General features: G+C 48.0%; 1 protein-coding gene across 1 annotated transcript in view; it reads right to left on the bottom strand.

The window, feature by feature from the left end:
• Positions 1-20,882, bottom strand: part of LOC119962226 (FYVE and coiled-coil domain-containing protein 1-like) — a 100,752-nt gene that overhangs the window by 13,659 nt on the left and 66,211 nt on the right. Inside the window, exons 7-8 of the mRNA XM_038790210.1 lie at positions 7,486-7,546; positions 1,240-3,522 (exon numbers count right to left, since the gene is read on the bottom strand). Of these exons, the coding sequence (XP_038646138.1) occupies positions 1,240-3,522; positions 7,486-7,546 (2,344 nt within the window). The remainder of the gene's footprint in view (positions 1-1,239; positions 3,523-7,485; positions 7,547-20,882) is intronic.

The raw sequence follows: 20,882 nt of genomic DNA, 5'->3' as shown, positions 1-20,882 counted from the left end.
TGCCCTGTTAGACGTCCCTAGAAAGCAAGGCCTTGTCGACCAAGAGAGAGAGACTGCTCTTAATCTCGAAATAACTGGGGAGTCAATCTATTTTTCAGAAGCTGATGCTCTGTAAAAAAACTCCCTAGAACTCCCTAAGTAAGAAAAGGATATAAATGTTTAAACACAGGCTGCGAAAGTTAGAGTTTTGCTTGGAGAGCTGTTTCGGAGGTTGCTGGTGTTTGACCAATCTGCTATCTCGACTTGTAGAGTTCTGCTCATTGATTGAGTATCGAGGTCCGAGGCTATTAGTTGTAAGTATGAAATGTTTATAGCTTAAGCAATTATGTAGTTAGGGAGGTCACAGGCTAACTCATCACATATCCTGTATTTGTCAAACTCTCATTTATTAAAAATACTTGTATTACCCTTTTGCTTTAAATAAATTGTGTATATATTTTACCAAACAGATCCGTGTCTATTTTAATAAATAAGAGTGACATTTAACTAAGACTCATCATATTCTCACCCTTTGAGGATATCGGAAGGGTCACTTACCCGTGTCTGGCTCTCAAGAATTAGAAATATTTAGTTGAAGTTAAGGAAAAGATAGTTATCTAAGTCACAGTCTATCCTGAACACTGAAGGTAGTGAACACGAGGCACATTGTGAATACTATTATTAGAACTCCCAAATAGCGAGTCTTACTTTAGATATTCACAAGACCTTGTTTGGTAGCTTACAACCTGGAGTAATCGGGAAGATCTTAGATAGAATACTCCTCGACTTTGGGGCAGCACGGTAGCATGGTGGTTAGCATAAATACTTCACAGCTCCAGGGTCCCAGGTTCGATTCCCGGCTGGGTCACTGTCTGTGTGGAGTCTGCACGTACTCCCCGTGTCTGCGTGGGTTTCCTCCGGGTGCTCCGGTTTCCTCCCACAGTCCAAAGATGTGCAGGTTAGGTGGATTGGTCATGCTAAATTGCCCATAGTGTCCTAAAAAGTAAGGTGGAGGGGGGGTTGTTGGGTTACGGGTATAGGGTGGATACGTGGGTTTGAGTGGGGTGATCATTGCTCGGCACAACATCGAGGGCCGAAGGGCCTGTTCTGTGCTGTACTGTTCTGTGTTCTATGTCACAGTAGGTAAAACACTACTGTAGGTGAATGCAGGTTTGCATTTTTGTCGCTTACCACAACTGATTAGTTACAGACAGAATAATGTAACTGTTTGGCACAGTCACTGTAAGAGTTAGCTTGTACCTCTGTTTGTCTGTCCCATTCAGCGGTTCTGTTGGCCATCCCCTGCTCACAGTCAGCGTTGGCCTCTGCCATCGATCGCTGCAGCGAGCTCACTTGCTCCCGCAGGGCCTGCAGATCAGCGTGAAGTTCTTGGTTCTCCTTCGCGAGCGATGACAGCTGCCCTTGTCCTCCTGCCTTCCCCTCCTGGGTATTCTCCAACTTGCAGGCTTCGTCATCCACTTGCAGCTGCCCCCTCCTCGCTGCTTCCTCCAGTGCGACCTTCTCGGAGGACAGCTTTACCAACTGTGCCCGTAACCGCTCCCTCTCAGCCTGTGCCCTCTCCGTCTCACCCTGTGCCTTGGCGTTGGCCAGCCCCAGTTTTCTGACGCTCTCCCTCAGTTCCAGAAGCTCCTCATCAAAAAGGGAAACCTTCTTCCTCAGCTCTTCCTTCTGTTGCTCCAAAGTTTCCCGCTCAGCTTGAACGGTCTCAATTCTTTCCAGCATTCCTTGAACCTCTAGCCTATGGCTGTTTTCCAGCTCTTCCAGTTGCTTCTGAATCCTGACGACCTCTTGACCAGACTCCTCTGGAGCGGGAAGCACAGAGGTCAGCTCCGTGTGGGGGGATGCTTTCCCCTCAGCCCTCTCTTGCAAACTATGTTTCATTTCAGCATTTTCTGTTTGCGCCACGACGAGTTCCTCCTGGTTTCCCTCGGGTGTGGCCAGCTTCGCCTGCACCTCCTCTGCAAGAACCTCACGTTGGCCTTCCGATTCAGTGGCTCGGTTTTCTGCTGTTGACATATGGAGTTGGGCAACTGTTTCTAGTTTCTCTTCAGCGTCTGACTCTTCGCCATGTGATGACTCGAATTTCCGATTTGTTTCCGCCAGTTTGTACGTCCAGACCTTGAGATCATCCGATTCTTTTGCTGCAGTGTTTCTGCTGTCCTCATTGGGGTTTTTCGGGCTCTCCTCTCGCTCTTTGTGCTTCTCGAGCTGTTGAGCAAGATCAGGTACTTTCAGCAAGGCCGGTCGGTGTTCCTGTTTCGAAGCAGCGAGAGACTCTGAGCACGTACTTTCCTCCTGCATGAGTTCATCCCTTTCCAGCTCTGGATTGACCAACTCAATCTGGCCAACCCTCTGGATTTCTTCAACATTCCCGTCGTCCACCTCCAGCTTCAGTTCTTTCCCAGCTGGAGAGAGAACGGCTGCACCGCTCTGGTCCAGGCCTTGGATTCTGTTGACCTCTGACTGAAGTGACATGACGGACATTTCCAAATCTTTGACCTTTTGTTGGCTCGCCCTGTACTTCTCTTCCAGTGAGTTGTTGAGAGACTCCAGGTCGTGCACCTTGGACCCCGGCTCTTCCAACTCAGCCCATTTCTGGCCTGTCTCCAGCTCGGTCTTACTCTGAAATCCAGCCAAGATTGACTGTTCCTCTGATACTATCTTGAGCCTTTCATCAACATCCCATTTCGCTCCATTGCTTTCCTTTGGGTGTTCTCCAAGCCTGAGCTTCAGTTTCTCCAACTCTTCCTCGTGGAATTGTTGAGCTGTTGCCATCTTCTCAACCTGCTCTTTTCTCAGTAACATATTCTCGTGGTCCTTTTGGGCCATTGTTTGCTTCAGTTGATCAAGGATCCCATCCATTTCCTCAACAGTTTCATTCAAGAACTTGTTGCTGTCCTCCAGCTGGTCAAGCCTCTTTGATTGTTCCTCACTCTTCTTCTGCATCTCCTGCAAGTTTGCGATCTCTTGCTGGAGTTTGGAGGACTCCTCCCCATGAATCCTCTCTTTCTCTTTAAGCAGATGGTTCAGCTGTTCAATCATCTGCTGCTTTTCCATCAGATCCTCATTGAGTTTCTCTAGTGGAGGTTTCTGCTCTGCTACAACCTTTAGTTCTGTCACTCCCCTTTCATCTGAGGTCACGATGGTCACAAATTGCTCAGGCCTCTGAGCATTATCAGTTTGGCCGATTCCTCTGGGCAGCTCTGACCCATTAGGAGTTTGATCCAAGTTGCTCACCAGTCCTATGTTCTGTCCTTGTTGGGACGTTTGCACATCATGTTCGGATTGTCCCTGTTGACCTGAATCTGACCTGCCGTCACCAGAGTCAGGAGACGTTTCCAGAATTTGTTCTTGGCTTTCTTGTGGAACATCCAAACTGGATGAGGCACCGTGTTGTGCTGATGTTCCTGACAGAGCTCCTTGTGCCTCAGTCCCCATGGCTTCCTTCATTCTGCTGGTGACCACAGTCTTTTCATGTTCAGGTTCCTTTGTTGGCCCATTTCTTGCTTTCCTGTACACCACCTGAATGTGAAACAAAAATCACAAATATTAAGCACAAGAAAGTTGTTTGGAGGCACACAACTGGGGTATTGCTGCAAAAAAAGAGTAATTTTTGTGCTGTATCTGTCCTGGGAGTGTTTGATGGGGACAGTGTAGAGGGAGCTTGACTCTGTATCTAACCCCGTGCTGTACCTGTCCTGGGAGTGTTTGATGGAGACAGTGTAGAGGGAGCTTTACTCTGTATCTAACCCCGTGCTGTACCTGTCCTGGGAGTGTTTGATGGAGACAGTGTAGAGGGAGCTTTACTCTGTATCTAACCCCGTGCTGTACCTGTCCTGGGAGTGATTGATGGGGACAGTGTAGAGGGAGCTTTACTCTGTATCTAACCCCGTGCTGTACCTGTCCTGGGAGTGTTTGATGGGGACAGTGTAGAGGATGCTTTACTCTGTATCTAACCCCGTGCTGTACCTGTCCTGGGAGTGTTTGATGGGGACAATGTTGAGTGAGTTTCTTAATAAGTTATATGTTCTCTTCATTCGGGCTGAGGAAGAGATTCAGTGCATTGTATGGTTGAACATTAAGTGTTTATTGGTAACACATAACTCTATCAAATATACAGGGTGTAACCCAAGCGACAGGTGAACTCTGTGCTTCCGTCTACACAGGTCTCGGTCCAATAACTCTGGTCCTAGGTCATGTGACTCTTTACATTGCACTGTGGGTGGTACTGTTCTCCAGTCCTACATTAACCCTTGCTATGTCACATACCCTTATACTACATCACCCCCCAGGACTTACCCAAACGTTATATTACAATTCTGCTGCTACTCCCAGCCTCAAGTGTCTGATATTAAAAATTCAGACAGTCGAGAGGCTCAACAATTCTTTCAGATTTTGTTTTGGTCGTGATTTGTTGATTTTGAGTTGAAGTCATCTGTGTCTCCGTCGCTGGCTGACTCACTGATTGTTTTTTTCCCGCTCCTTGGAGTTGAGCTTTTCTTTGTCAGTCCGCGAGCTGCTTTGTTCGGGGCCCACGAGTGTGTCTTCATCACTCCAGAGCGAGTGCCGACTCCATTACTTTGTGGCCTGAACACGGCTTTTCATTTTCCTTGGGGTCCACCCTGCCCTTTGGGGCAGTTGAAGGTGCCCCTCCACGTTTGCATGCTCCTCATTGGGGGGGCTCCTTCTGCAGCTGGTCCGTCATCCCAACACTGGAGTTCTTTCTTATTTCTGTGTCTCACTGAGCCGTGCTCCTGTGAGTTGGCGGTTGCTGCTCTCTTGCTCCGATGCTGTCTTACATAAGAACATAAGAACTAGGAGCAGGAGTCGGCCATCTGGCCCCTCGAGCCTGCTCCGCCATTCAATTAGATCATGGCTGATCTTTTGTGGACTCAGCTCCACTTTCCGGCCCGAACACCATAACCCTTAATCCCTTATTCTTCAAAAAACTATCTATCTTTACCTTAAAAACATGTAATGAAGGAGCCTCAACTGCTTCACTTGGCAAGGAATTCCATAGATTCACAACCCTTTGGGTAAAGAAGTTCCTCCTAAACTCAGTCCAAAATCTACTTCCCCTTATTTTGAGGCTATGTCCCCTAGTTCTGCTGTCACCCGCCAGTGGAAACAACCTGCCCGCATCTATCCTATCTATTCCCTTCATAATTTTATATGTTTCTATAAGATCCCCTCTCATCCTTCTAAATTCCAACGAGTACAGTCCCAGTCTACTCAACCTCTCCTCATAATCCAATCCCTTCAGCTCTGGGATTAACCTAGTGAATCTCCTCTGCACACCCTCCAGCGCCAGTACGTCCTTTCTCAAGTGAGGAGACCAAAACTGAACACAATACTCCAGGTGTGGCCTCACTAACACCTTATACAATTGCAGCATAACCTCCCTAGTCTTGGAGCTGTGCATGTTGGCTGGGGGTTGCAGTGGAATCTACACATTGTGCGACGGCAAACATTGGATCCTCAGGTTGGGCCTCATCCCTCCGTCTTTCCACTGAAAACAGTCCGAGTCTATTCAGCCTCTCCACGCTCCATTTGCCTTGCTTACTGCATTATGTACCTGCATACCGACTTCTGACTTAAGGCCACAGTGGTCACCGCCTTCAGCAATCTGTATAAGTAGTTCATAAAGGAGTTAGCTGGTTCTCCAGGCTGCTGGGCTGGCTTGGTGGATTTTGAGCTGCCTTACATTATCTTGCTTCTCAGATTGAAATGTGTGCCGAAGAATTTCAGAACCTTTCCAAGCTTATCTGAAGATTGGATTGTTCCTCGCCTCCCAGTGATATCATTGGCTGATGGGCCCACTGGACGAAGCAGTGCATTCACTTCTTCAGCCTCTGTCGATTAGTTTATCGCGTAGCTTTCAAATCTTTTTTTGCCAAGGTGCCCAGTTTTGTTCATGGTCTGGTGTTGGATCAGTCTCAATTGAAATGAAATGAAAATGCAAATGGCTTATTGTCACAAGTAGGCTTCAATGAAGTTACTGTGAAAAGCCCCTAGTCGTCACATTCCGGCGCCTGTTCAGGGAGGCTGTTACGGGAATTGAACCGTGCTGCTGGCCTGCCTTGGTCTGCTTTCAAAGCCAGCGATTTAGTCCAGTGTGCTAAACCAGCCCCTGGTTGAATTGGTGTGGTGATGTTGTTCTGTTGTCCATGGTTACTACAGTTTAGTTGAGTACAGCTTTAGATGTTAAAGATGGCGCCGTGGTAACTGTTTCTTCAAAGCTTCTTGGGCTCCCATGGTAATGGGGCACGACCCCTCTGAGATTTACGCTCTGCAGCGATTTATCCAATTCAGCAAGTTGGGGCCTCCTCAGTTTTTTCAGAACCTTTGTGCGTGATTGCAAATCGATTCCTGCCTTTCGGCCTCCGTGTTGTCGTATCGGCTCTGAACCCAGGCCAGTCGCGGTGATCTGGGACAGCCCCTGCTCTGACTGCTCAAAGTACTGAAGACGTTTAAAGGGGCTGGTTTAGCACAGTGGGCTAAACAGCTGGCTTGTCAGGCAGAACAAGGCCAGCGGCGCGGGTTTAATCCCCGTACCGGCCTCCCCGAACAGGCGGCGGAATGTGGCGACTAGGGGCTTTTCACAGTAACTTCATTGAAGTCTACTCGTGACAATAAGCAATAAGTGACAATAAGCGTTATTAAAGGCCAGTTCGAAAAATAATTGGGTACTCTAAATTTATTAAAAAAAAAAAAAATTTTTAAATTAAAGGCCAGTTCTGCCTCAAAACTAATTTATTTGCTCAGACCTGCTAGATCCTTTGACTCGGCAATCGATGGCGACTCACAAAGGGCTTCATCATGGAGTGCTGAGCTGCAGAGTGGGGTGGGGGGGGGGGGGGGGGGGAGGTTTCCATCTGCCTGTCTCCTAGTTCTGTAATGGATATTCTTTCAGGTGTTTTCCCCCGCTGTTTGAACCTTAGACTTTCAATTCGGTCAGTAATCTGCTCCTTTTGTTTATCCAGATTGCGGATTTCTGCTCCAGCTTCTCTCTAAGATTCAGGTTTTCCCATTGAGCTGCCACCAAGTACTATATTGTATGTTCTCTTCAGAACTTCGCAAAGAGGTTTGGAGGCTTGTAACGTTGAACATTAAGTGTTTATTGCAATGCGTAACTATATACAGGGTACAGCCCAAGGTGCGGGCGATCTCCATGCTTACTTCTATACAAGTCTCTGTCCTGTCCACAACAGACTCTGATCACAGCTCATGTGACCCTTTACAGCACACTGTGGGCAGAACTATTCTCCAGTTCCCACACCCCTCCTTGCTATGCCAGACACCCTGAAACTACTTCATTCTATATCGAACACGCTGTGTAACTACCCTGGGAATATTTGATGGGATAGTGTAGAGGGAACTTTACTAGCTATCTGACCTGTTATCTACCTGGAGTTTTCCCTGTTTCCCACACCTCACGCGCACGCTAATTCATTCGCCGGAAACCATTTTGAAGTTGCATCATACCTTAAACGGGTTGCTGAACGGAATTCTATCCCCAGATGTCCTCCTGGGAGTTTTAAAGTCACTGTAGTCAACAGAATAGTTGGGAAGTTGTGTTATTAATTGTTTTGTAGTAATAATTATATATTAAAATCTTAATTATACAAATAGTTGAATTCATTCAGCTGTTCTTATTACAAGATAGTTAGCCTAACTGCCCCGTGCCTGTCCAGCAGTCCACGCCTATTTGCCCAGTTTTTCTGTTCTGATGATGCTAACTTCCACAACAACACCTCCAACATGTCCCCCTTTTTCCTCAACCGAGGATTCACACCCTCAATATGGTCGGCAGGACCCTCAACTGTGTCCAACCCATTTCCCACCCTCTGCCCTCTACCCTTCACACTCCTCCCAGAGCCATAATAGTGTTTTCATAGAATTTACAGTGCAGAAGGAGGCCATTCGGCCCATCGAGTCTGCACCGGCTCCTGGAAAGAGCACCCTACCCAAGGTCAACACCTCCACCCTATCCCCATAACCCCACCCAACACTAAGGGCAATTTACCATGGCCAACCCACCTAACCTGCACATCTTTGGACTGTGGGAGGAAACCGGAGCACCCGGAGGAAACCCACGCACACACGGGGAGGATGTGCAGACTCCGCACAGACAGTGACCCAAGCCGGAATCGAACCTGGGACCCTGGAGCTGTGAAGCAATTATGCAATCCACAATGCTACCGTGCTGCCCTGCCCTGCCCTGGTCCTCACTCTGTACCCCACCAGCCTCTGCATACAAAGGATCATCCTCCGCTATTTCCACCAACTCCAGCATGATGCCACCACCAGACACACCTTCCCAGCTCTCCCCTCTCGGCAATGCACAGGGCCCATTCCCTCCCTCACACACAGGTCCACTCCTCTATCACCCACAATACCTCATCCATTCCCACGGCACCTCCCCATGCAGTTGTAGGAGGTGTAATACCCTCCCCCTTACTTCCTCCCTCCTCACTATCCAAGATTCCAAACACTCCTTCCAGGAGAAACAGCAATTTACTTCTACTTCCTTCAATTTAGTTAATGTAGTCACTGCTCACAATGCGTCTCCTCTACGTTGGGGAAGCCAATTGCAGGCTGGATGACCGCTTTGCAGAACAGTCTGTAACCATGACGCTGATCTTCCTATCACTGTCCATTACAGCTCCCCCCCTGCTCTCACATCCACATGTCCGTCCTTGGCCTGCTGCAATGTTCCAGTGAAGCCCAGCGCAAACTGGAGGAACTGAACCTCATCCTCCGGTGAGGTGTTTTACAGCTTTCTGGACTCAACATTGAGTCCAACAACTCTGGTCTGTGAACTCTGTGAACTCTGGACTGTGAACTCTGTGAATTCCGGCCTGTGAACTCCGGTCTGTGAACTCTGTGAATTTCGGCCTGTGAACTCTGTGAACTCTGGACTGTGAACTCTGTGAATTCCGGCCTGTGAACTCTGTGAACTCCGGTCAGTGAACTCCGGTCTGTGAACTCTGTGAACTCCGGATTGTGAACTCTGTGAACTCCGGACTGTGAACTCTGTGAACTCCGGTCTGTGAACTCTGTGAACTCCGGTCTGTGAACTCTGTGAACTCCGGATTGTGAACTCTGTGAATTCCGGTCTGTGAACTCTGTGTGAACTCCGGTCTGTGAACTCTGTGAACTCCGGTCTGTGAACTCTGGCCTGTGAACTCTGTGAACTCTGGACTGTGAACTCTGTGAATTCCGGCCTGTGAACTCTGTGAACTCCGGTCTGTGAACTCCGGTCTGTGAACTCTGTGAACTCCGGTCTGTGAACTCTGTGAACTCCGGATTGTGAACTCTGTGAATTCCGGTCTGTGAACTCTGTGTGAACTCCGGTCTGTGAATTCTGGACTGTGAACTCTCTGAACTCTGGACTGTGAACTCTGTGAACTCTGGCCTGTGAACTCTGTGCTCCATATTGTTTACTTTCCTCTGGTGCCGGCATATATCTTGTTCTTGTGTTTTACGTTTGATGAACCATCAATCGAACGCGAGACGAGTTGCTGTACAAAAGTTAGGCTTTAATAAGCTAGAAGTTAGCCCTGTGGTCGACCACAGTAAATGGACGACTGCCGGGCGGTCTGGTTATTCATACCTCGCTCTGGAGGCGGGGTTAACTCAGCCTCTCGACCAATCGGAGAGCCGTCACATGACTGGTCTCAACCAATTGGTCGAGAGGCACATGACCGACCAGGGCCAATGGTAAGCCGGTGTTCTGCACCAATGGCAGACAGCTATGCAAATCATACCACCACAACGTTCAGACACACTAACCTTTATTCTACTTTAACACATTCTGATGTTTTGCTTTCAGAAGGTGCTGGCCTTTATTCTGCTATAACATCTACACTGGACAAATTCTTTGCTTCTTTATTACTTCCATTCCTATTCTCAGTTCCTTTCGTTCCCCAGCATCATCATAATTTACACTCCCCTATCATTGACCTTCTCTTTTTGTTTTCCCTGAACCTCTTCTTTTACAGCAGCAGAATATTTCCGCCTCCCTTCAATTCCAAAGACGAGTCACATTGGACTCAGAACGTTAACACTGTTTCCTGACTGTGTTTATGCTTTGCAGGAGCATCTCTCCAAACCCCACGCAATGTCAACCAATCAGCCTATCCTATTCCTTTCACTTTTCTGGTTTCGCGAGCTTCTCTTTATGTGGATCTATATGATTCCTTTCAACCACACTCTGGGCAGCAAGTTCCACATTCTCGCTACTCTCTCAGTGAAGATATTTCCTCTGAAATCCCCAGCACAGTGTGGCACGGTGGTTAGCACTGTTGCTTCACAGCAGCAGGGTCCTGGATTCAATTCCTATCTTGGGTCACTGTCTGTGCGGTGTCAGCACGTTCTCCCCGTGTCTGCGTGGGCTTCCTCCGGGTGCTCCCTCAGAGTAACAGAGTCCCACTACAGCCCTCAGAGTAACACAGACCCAGTACAGCCCTCAGAGTAACATAGACCCAGTACACAGACCCAGTACAGCGCTCAGAGTAACACAGACCCAGTACAGCCCTCAGAGTAACACAGACCCAGTACAGCCCTCAGAGTAACACAGACCCAGTACACAGACCCAGTACAGCCCTCAGAGTAACACAGACCCAGTACAGCCCTCAGAGTAACACAGACCCAGTACAGCCCTCAGAGTAACACAGACCCAGTACAGCCATCAGAGTAACACAGACCCAGTACAGCCCTCAGAGTAACACAGACCCAGTACAGCCCTCAGAGTAACACAGACCCAGTGCAGCCCTCAGAGTAACACAGACCCAGTACAGCCCTCAGAGTAACACAGACCCAGTACAGCCCTCAGAGTAACACAGACCCAGTACAGCCCTCAGAGTAACACAGACCCAGTACACAGACCCAGTACAGCCCTCAGAGTTACACAGAACCAGTACAGCACTCAGAGTAACACAGACCCAGTACAGCCCTCAGAGTAACACAGACCCAGTACAGCCCTCAGAATAACACAGACCCAGTACAGCCCTCAGAGTAACACAGACCCAGTACAGCCCTCAGAGTAACACAGACCCAGTACACAGACCCAGTACAGCCCTCAGAGTTACACAGAACCAGTACAGCCCTCAGAGTAACACAGACCCAGTACAGCCCTCAGAGTAACACAGACCCAGTACAGCCCTCAGAGTAACACAGACCCAGTACACAGACCCAGTACAGCCCTCAGAGTAACACAGACCCAGTACAGCCCTCAGAGTAACACAGACCCAGTACAGCCCTCAGAGTAACACAGACCCAGTACACAGACCCAGTACAGCCCTCAGAGTTACACAGACCCAGTACAGCCCTCAGAGTAACACAGACCCAGTACAGCCCTCAGAGTTACACAGACCCAGTACAGCCCTCAGAGTAACACAGACCCAGTACACAGACCCACTACAGCCCTCAGAGTAACACAGACCCAGTACAGCCCTCAGAGTAACACAGACCCAGGACAGCCCTCAGAGTAACACAGACCCAGTACAGCCCTCAGAGTAACACAGACCCAGTACAGCCCTCAGAGTAACACAGACCCAGTACACAGACCCAGTACAGCCCTCAGAGTAACACAGACCCAGTACAGCCCTCAGAGTAACACAGACCCAGTACAGCCCTCAGAGTAACACAGACCCAGTACACAGACCCAGTACAGCCCTCAGAGTAACACAGACCCACTACAGCCCTCATAAGACCATAAGACATAGGAGCAGAATTAGGCCACTCGGCCCATCGAGTCTGCTCCGCCATTCAATCATGGCTGATATTTTCATCCCCATTCTCCTGCCTTCTCCCCATTCTCCTGCCCTCTCCCCTTATTAATCAAGAACCTTTCTATCGCTGTCTTAAAGACACTCAGTGATTTGGTCTCCACAGCCTTCTGCGGCAAAGAGTTCCACAGATTCACCACCCTCTGGCTGAAGAAATTCCTCCTCATCTCTGTTTTAAAGGATTGTCCCTTTAGTCTGAGATGGTGTCCTCTGGTTCTAGCTTTTCCTCCAAATGGAAACATCCTCTCCGTGTCCTCTCTATCCAAGACTCGCAGTATCTTGTAAATTTCAATAAGATCCCCCCTCATCCTTCTAAACTCCAACGAGTACAGACACGGAGTCCTGAACCGTTCATAAGAACATAAGAATATAAGAACTAGGAGCAGGAGTCGGCCATCTGGCCCCTCGAGCCTGCTCCGCCATTCAATGAGATCATGGCTGATCTTTTGTGGACTCAGCTCCACTTTCCGGCCCGAACACCATAACCCTTAATCCCTTTATTCTTCAAAAAACTATCTATCTTTATCTTAAAAACATTTAATGAAGGAGCCTCAGCCACTTCACTGGGCAAGGAATTCCATAGAGTCACAACCCTTTGGGTGAAGAAGTTCCTCCTAAACTCAGTCCTAAATCTACTTCCCCTTATTTTGAGGCTATGTCCCCTAGTTCTGCTTTCACCCGCCAGTGGAAACAACCTGCCCGCATCTATCCTATCTATTTCCTTCATAATTTTATATGTTTCTATAAGATTCCCCCCTCATCCTTCTAAATTCCAATGAGTATAGTCACAGTCTACTCAACCTCTCCTTGTAATCCAACCCCTTCAGCTCTGGGATTAACCTAGTGAATCTCCTCTGCACACCCTCCAGCGCCAGTACATCCTTTCTCAGGAAAGGAGACCAAAACTGAACACAATACTCCAGGTGTGGCCTCACTAATACCGTATACAATTGCAGCATAACCTCCCTAGTCTTAAACTCCATCCCTCTAGCAATGAAGGACAAAACTCCATTTGCCTTCTTAATCACCTGTTGCACCTGTAAACCAACTTTTTGCGACTCATGCACTAGCACACCCAGTTTTCTCTGCACAGCAGCATGTTTTAATATTTTATCATTTAAATAATAATCCCATTTGCTGTTATTCCTACCAAAATGGATAACCTCACATTTGTCAACATTGTATTCCATCTGCCAGACCCTAGCCCATTCACTTAACCTATCCAAATCCCTCTGCAGACTTCCGGTATCCTCTGCACTTTTTGCTTTACCACTCATCTTAGTGTCATCTGCAAGCTTGGACACATTGCCCTTGGTCCCCAACTCCAAATCATCTGTGTAAATTGTGAACAATTGTGGGCCCAACACAGATCCCTGAGGGACACCACTAGCTACTGATTGCCAACCAGAGAAACACCCATTAATCCCCACTCTTTGATTTCTATTAATTAACCAATCCTCTATCCATGCTACTACCTTACCCTGAATGCGATGCATCTTTATCTTATGCAGCAACCTTTTGTGTGGCACCTTGTCAAAGGCTTTCTGGAAATCCAGATATACCACATCCATTGGCAGATGGAATATAATGTAGGACAGTGTGAAGTTAGCACTTTGGAAGAAAGAATAAAGGAGCTGAATATTATTTAAATGGAGAAAGACTGCAGAAAGCTGCAGCACACAGGGATGTGAGGGCCTCGTGCATCAATCACAAAGCTAGCATGCAAGTTCAGCAGGCAACTGGGGAAGCAAATGGAATGTTAGCTTTTGTTTCAAATGGAATGGAGTATAAAAATAGGGAAATCCTACTAAAACTATACGAGGTACTTGCTAGGCAACACCTGGAATTCTGTGAATGGTTTTCATCCCCTTATCTAAGGAAAGAGATACCGATGTTGGAGGCCGTCCAGAGAAGGTTCACTGGGTTGATCCCGGGGATGGAGGGATTTTCCTACGAGGAGAGGTTGAGTAGGTCGGGTCTGTGCTCATTGGAGTTTAGAAGAATGGGAGGTGACTTTATTGAGGCATACAAGGTTCTCAGGGAGTTTGACAGGGTCGATGCTGAGAGGTTGTTTCCCCTTGTGGGAGAGTCCAGGACAAGAGGGTCTAACCTCAGAGTAACGTGTCACCCATTTCAGACAGAGATAAGGAGGAATTTCTTCTCTCAGAGGGGAGTGAATCTGTGGAATTCTTTACCACAGAGAGCTGTAGGGGCTGGGTCGCTATGTACGGTCAAGAGGAGGGCACAAAGATGATTGATGCAGGTAGGGCAGTGGATGTTGTCTATATGGACTTCAGTAAGGCATTTGACAAGGTCCCTCATGGCAGACTGGTACAAAAGGTGAAGTCACACGGGATCAGGGGTGAGCTGGCAGGATGGATACAGAAGTGGCTAGGTCATAGAAGGCAGAGAGTAGCAATGGAAGGGTGCTTTTCTGATTGGAGGGCTGTGACTAGTGGTGTTCCACAGGGATCAGTGCTGGGACCTTTGCTGTTCGTAGTATATATAAATGATTTGGAGGAAAATGTAACTGGTCTGATTAGTAAGTTTGCAGACGACACAAAGGTTGGTGGAGTTGCGGATAGCGATGAGGACTGTCAGAGGATACAGCAGGATTTAGATTGTTTGGAGACTTGGGCAGAGAGATGGCAGATGGAGTTTAATCCGGACAAATGTGAGGTAATGCATTTTGGAAGGTCTAATGCAGTCAGGGAATATACAGTGAATGGTAGAACCCTCAAAAGTATTGACAGCCAGAGAGATCTAGGTGTACAGGTCAACAGGTCACTGAAAGGGGCGACACAGGTGGAGAAGGTAGTCAAGAAGGCATATGGCATGCTTGCCTTCATTGGCCGGGGTATTGAGTATAAGAATTGGCAAGTCATGTTGCAGCTGTACAGAACCTTAGTTAGGCCACACTTGGAATATCGTGTTCAATTCTGGTCGCCACACTACCAGAAGGATGTGGAGGCTTCAGAGAGGGTGCAGAAGAGATTTACCAGTATGTTGCCTGGTATGGAGGGCATTAGCTATGAGGAGAGGTTGAATAAACACAGTTTGTTCTCACTGGAATGATGGAGGTTGAGTGGCGACCTGATAGAGGTCTACAAAATTATGAGGGGCATAGACATAGTGGATAGTCAGAAGCTTTTCCCCAAGGTAGAGGGGTCAATTACTAGGGGGCATAGGTTTAAGGTGCGAGGGTCAAGGTTTAGAGGAGATGTACGAGGAAAGTTTTTTACACAGAGGGTAGTGGGTGCCTGGAACTCGCTGCCGGAGGAGGTGATGGAAACAGGGACGTTAGTGACGTTTAAGGGGCATCTTGACAAATACATGAATGGGTTGGGAATAGAGGGATACGGACCCTGGAAGTGCAGAAGATTTTAGTTTAGACGGGCAGCATGGTCAGCGCAGGCTTGGAGGGCCGAAGGGCCTGTTCCTGTGCTGTACTTTCCTTTGTTCTTTGTTCTTTTGCAAGGACGTTTTTCCAAACGTTTATCAATAACTGGTTCAGCTGGAACAGAAATATTATATCCAGTTCTGAGCACTCACTTCTGGGGTAGACAATGGTGCAGTTATAGAGTCCGTTATAAAGGATGTCATAACAGAGCATTTAGAAATCCATAATATAATCAAACAGAATCAGCATGGCTTCATGAGGGGAAATCATGCCTGACAAATTCATGAGAATTCTTTGAGGTGGTGAGAAGCAGAGTAAATGAAGGGGAATGAGTAGATATAATGTACTTGATTTCCAAAAAGTGTTTGATAAGTTTTTTTTATTTGTTCAGGGGACGGGGGAATCACAGGCTGGGCCAGCATTTATTGCCCATCCCTAATTGCCCCTGAGGAGGGTAGTTAATAACCAACCACATTGCTGTGGGTCAGGAGTCACATGTAGGCCAGACCGGGTAAGGAGGGCAGATTTCCCTCCCCTGAAGGACATGAGTGACCCAGATTAGGGGCAGCACGGTAGCACAGTGGATAGCATTGTGGCTTCACAGGGCCAGGGTCCCAGGTTCGATTCCCGGCTGGGTCACTGTCTGTGTGGAGTCTGCACGTTCTCTCCCGTGTCTGAGTGGGTTTCCTCCGGGTGCTCCGGTTTCCTCCCACAGTCCAAAGACGTGCAGGTTAGGTGGATTGGGCGTGATAAATTGCCCTTAGTGTCCTAAATGTTTAGGAGGGGTTATGGGAATGGGGTGGAAGTGAGGGCTTAAGTGCAGACTCGATGGGCCAAATGTATGTTCTATCTATGCAAAGATGGGTTTTCATGACAATTATTTCATGGTCATCATCAGACTTTTAATTCCAGACTTTTTAAAAAAAATTGAATTCAAATTTCACCATCTGCTGTGGCAGAGTTTGAACCGGGGTCCCCAGGGTTTGAACCTGGATCCGCACAGCATTACCCTGGATAACTAGTCCAGTGACATTACCACTATGCTACTGCCTCCCCAGGTACTGTGAGGTAGTATATCAGAATGGATAGAGGATTGGCTAACTGATAGAAAACAGAGAGAGTTGGGACAAGAGGGACATTTTCAGGATAGAAACCTGTAACTAGTGGATTGCCACAGGGATCACTGCTGGGAACACAATTATTGACAATACACAGCAATGACTTGGGACGAGGGAGGTGAATATATTATTGCCAAGTTTGTGGATAACTTAAAAATAAGTGGGGAGGTAAGTGGTGAGGATGACAGAGAGAGTCTATAGAGGGATATAGACAGGTCAGGTGGTGGGTAAAAACTTGGCAGATGGAAAATAATGTCGGGAAGTGTGAAGTTAGCACTTTGGTGCGAAGAATAAAGAAGCTGAATATTATTTAAATGGAGAGAGACTGTAGAAAGCTGCAGCACACAGGGATGTGAGGGCCTCGTGCATCAATCACAAAGCTAGCATGCAAGTTCAGCAGGCAACTGGGAAGGCACATGGAATGTTGGCTTTCATTTCAAATGGAATGGAGGATAAAAATAGGGACGTCCTACTAAAACTACACAAGGTACTAGTTAGACCCCACCTGGAATTCTGTGAATGGTTTTCATTCCCTTATCCAAGGAAAGAGATACCGATATTGGAGACAGTCCAGAGGAGGTTCACTGGGTTGATCCCGGGGATGGAGGGATTTTCCTACGAGGAGTGGTTGAGTAGGTCGGGCCTGTGCTCATTGGAGTTTAGAAGAATGAGAGGTGACCTTATTGAGGCATACAAGGTTCTCAGGGAGTTTGACAGGGTCGGTGCTGAGAGAGCCGAGGATCAGAGGGCAGAATCTCAGAGTCAGGTATCACCCATTTCACACAGAGATGAGGAGGAATCTCTTCTCTCAGAGGGCAGTGAATCTGTGGGATTCTTGGCCGCAGAGAGCTGTGGGGGCTGGGTCGTTACGTACGGTCAAGACTGAGAGACAGAGTTTTAATCTGTGAGGGTATTAAGGGTTATGGGGGTGAGGTGGGAAGGTGGAGTTGAGGATTGCATCAGACCAGCCATGATCTCATTGAATGGCAGGGCAAAGCCGATGGGCTGAATGGCCTCCTTCTGCTCCTACATCTTATGGTTTTATGGTCTTATGGCGAGTAAACCTGAGGCCTCAGCTAATTCTCTTGGGATGTGAGATCAAACAGCATCACTACAGCTGGTTGCATTGAAATTCAATGAATAAATCTGGAATATAAAGCTAGTCTCAGTAATGATGACCACAAACCTATTATCAGTTGTTGAGATGGTTCACTAATGTTCTCCCCCATCTGTACTCAGCTTGGCCTACATGTGACTCCAGGGCAGCACTGTAGCACAGTGGTTAGCACTGTTGCTTCACAGCTCCAGGGTCCCAGGTTCGATTCCTGGCTTGGGTCACTGTCTGCGCGGAGTCTGCACGTTCTCCCCGTGTCTGTGTGGGTTTCCTCCGGGTGCTCCGGTTTCCTCCCACAAGTCCCGAAAGACGTGCTGTTAGGTGAATTGGACATTCTGAATTCTCCCTCTGTGTACCTGAACAGGCTCCGGAGTGTGGCGACTAGGGGGTTTTCACAGTAACTTCATTGCAGTGTTCATAGATCATAGAATTTACAGTGCCGAAGGAGGCCATTCGGCCCATCGAGTCTGCACCGGCTCTTGGAAAGAGCACCCGACCCAAGCCCACACCCCCATCCTATCCCCATAACCCAGTAACCCCACCCAACACTAAGGGAAATTTTGCATGGCCAATCTACCTAACCTCATATCTTTAGACTGTGGGAGGAAACCGGAGCACCCGGAGGAAACCCACGCACACACGGGGAGAATGTGCAGACTCCGCACAGACAGTGACCCAAGCCGGGAATCGAACCTGGGACCCTGGAGCTGTGAAGCAATTATGCGAACCACTGCGCTACTGTGCTGTCCCTAATGTTCATGTAAACCGACTTATGATAATGATAAAAAGATTAAGATGAAGACCCACAGCAATGTGGTCGATTGGTAACTGCCCTCTGAAATCACCAAATGAGACACTTCTTTCAAAGGCTATTTAGGATGGGTAATAAATGCTGACTCAGCCACTGGCCCCAGCATCCACTGAAAACATTTTTAAATACACAGTTTTGGAAAGATGCAAGTGTTTTGTTTCATTGAAGAGGAGATAAATGGGATTAAGTTACAGCTTGAAATTGAATCAAGGGGTTTAAGGGGTTAATCTGTGGAACGCGAGATAGCCGAAAGTGAGTGACCAGGTAGAATCTAATTGAGGGGTTTGGAGAGTTTATCGAAATAATGATGGATACTCAAATGACATTCATTTGGTTAATGTTGCCTCGTGTTTGCTGGTCTATTTTATTGTGCAATCAGTTCCCTTTTCTTTTCCCAGCTCATCTCGATTGCCCTGGTTACTGTATGACTGGATAAGGGTAGCTGTGTGTGTGTGTGTGTGTGTACGGTTGTGTTTCCCTTTTTAAAATGAGAGATGACTTCCTTCAATCACAATTATATCATCAGGCACAAAATATTGAACTGTAAAACAACAAAGGCCCCAGCGCTCTTTGCCAGAGTGACTCGTTCTCATAGAAATTCAAGTCTTTATTTCCCCCAGTGAGTGTCCGTGTGTGTGGCACTGTATCCCAGTGAGAGTCAGTGTGTGTGAAACTGCATCCCAGTGAGAGTCAGTGTGTGTGGAACTGTATCCCAGTGAGAGTCAGTGTGTGTGGAACTGTATCCCAGTGAGAGTCAGTGTGTGTGGAACTGTATCCCAGTGAGAGTCAGTGTGTGTGGAACTGTATCCCAGTGAGAGTCAGTGTGTGTGGAACTGTATCCCAGTGAGAGTCAGTGTGTGTGGAACTGTATCCCAGTGAGAGTCAGTGTGTGTGGAACTGTATCCCTGTGAGAGTCAGTGTGTGTGGAACTGTATCCCAGTGAGAGTCAGTGTGTGTGGAACTGTATCCCTGTGAGAGTCAGTGTGTGTGGAACTGTATCCCAGTGAGAGTCAGTGTGTGTGGAACTGTATCCCTGTGAGAGTCAGTGTGTGTGGAACTGTATCCCAGTGAGAGTCAGTGTGTGTGGAACTGTATCCCAGTGAGGGTCAGTGTGTGTGGAACTGTATCCCAGTGAGAGTCAGTGTGTGTGGAACTGTGTCCCAGTGAGAGTCAGTGTGTGTGGAACTGTGTCCCAGTGAGAGTCAGTGTGTGTGGAACTGTATCCCAGTGAGAGTCAGTGTGTGTGGAACTGTACCCCAGTGAGAGTCAGTGTGGGTGGGACCTGTACCCCAGTGAGAGTCAGTGTGTGTGGAACTGTATCCCAGTGAGAGGCAGTGTGTGTGGAACTGTATCCCAGTGAGAGTCAGTGTGTGTGGAACTGTATCCCAGTGAGAGTCAGTGTGTGTGGAACTGTATCCCAGTGAGAGTCAGTGTGTGTGGAACTGTATCCCAGTGAGAGTCAGTGTGTGTGGAACTGTACCCCAGTGAGAGACAGTGGGTGTGGAACTGTATCCCAGTGAGAGTCAGTGTGTGTGGAACTGTATCCCAGTGAGAGTCAGTGTGTGTGGAACTGTACCCCAGTGAGAGACAGTGGGTGTGGAACTGTGTCCCAGTGAGAGTCAGGTGTGTGGAACTGTAGCCCAGTGAGAGTCATGTGTGTGGAACTGTATCCCAGTGAGAGTCAGTGTGTGTGGGAACTGTATCCCAGTGAGAGTCAGTGTGTGTGGAACTGTATCCCAGTGAGAGTCAGTGTGTGTGGAACTGTATCCAGTGAGAGGCAGTGTGGTGTGGAACTGTATCCAGTGAGAGTCAGTGTGTGTGGAACTGTATCCCAGTGAGAGTCAGTGTGTGTGGAACTTCCCCCAGTGAGAGTCAGTGTGTGTGGAACTGTATCCCAGTGAGAGTCAGTGTGTGTGGAACTGTCCCCCAGTGAGAGTCAGTGTGTGTGGAACTGTATCGCAGTGAGAGTCAGTGTGTGTGGAACTGTATCCCTGTGAGAGTTAGTGTGTGTGGAACTGTACCCCAGTGAGAGTCACTGTGTGTGGAACTGTATCCCAGTGAGAGTCAGTGTGTGTGGAACTGTATCCCAGTGAGAGTCAGTGTGTGTGGAACTGTATCCCAGTGAGAGTCAGTGTGTGTGGAACTGTATCCCAGTGAGAGTCAGTGTGTGTGGAACTGTATCCCTGTGAGAGTCAGTGTGTGTGGAACTGTATCCCAGTGAGGGTCAGTGTGTGTGGAACTGTATCCCAGTGAGAGTCAGTGTGTGTGGAACTGTATCCCAGTGAGAGTCAGTGTGTGTGGAACTGTATCCCAGTGAGAGTCAGTGTGTATGGAACTGTACCCCAGTGAGAGTCAGTGTGTGTGGAACTGTATCCCAGTGAGAGTCAGTGTGTGTGGAACTGTATCCCAGTGAGAGTCAGTGTGTATGGAACTGTGTCCCAGTGAGAGTCAGTGTGTGTGGAACTGTACCCCAGTGAGAGTCAGTGTGTGTGGAACTGTACCCCAGTGAGAGTCAGTGTGTGTGGAACTGTACCCCAGTGAGAGTCAGTGTGTGTGGAACTGTATCCCAGTGAGAGTCAGTGTGTGTGGAACTGTATCCCAGTGAGAGTCAGTGTGTGTGGAACTGTATCCCAGTGACAAACCTTTG

This window comes from Scyliorhinus canicula, chromosome 2 (genome assembly GCF_902713615.1).
Source record: "Scyliorhinus canicula chromosome 2, sScyCan1.1, whole genome shotgun sequence".
NCBI lineage: Eukaryota > Metazoa > Chordata > Chondrichthyes > Carcharhiniformes > Scyliorhinidae > Scyliorhinus > Scyliorhinus canicula.
This window is presented reverse-complemented; position numbering and strand designations above follow the sequence as displayed.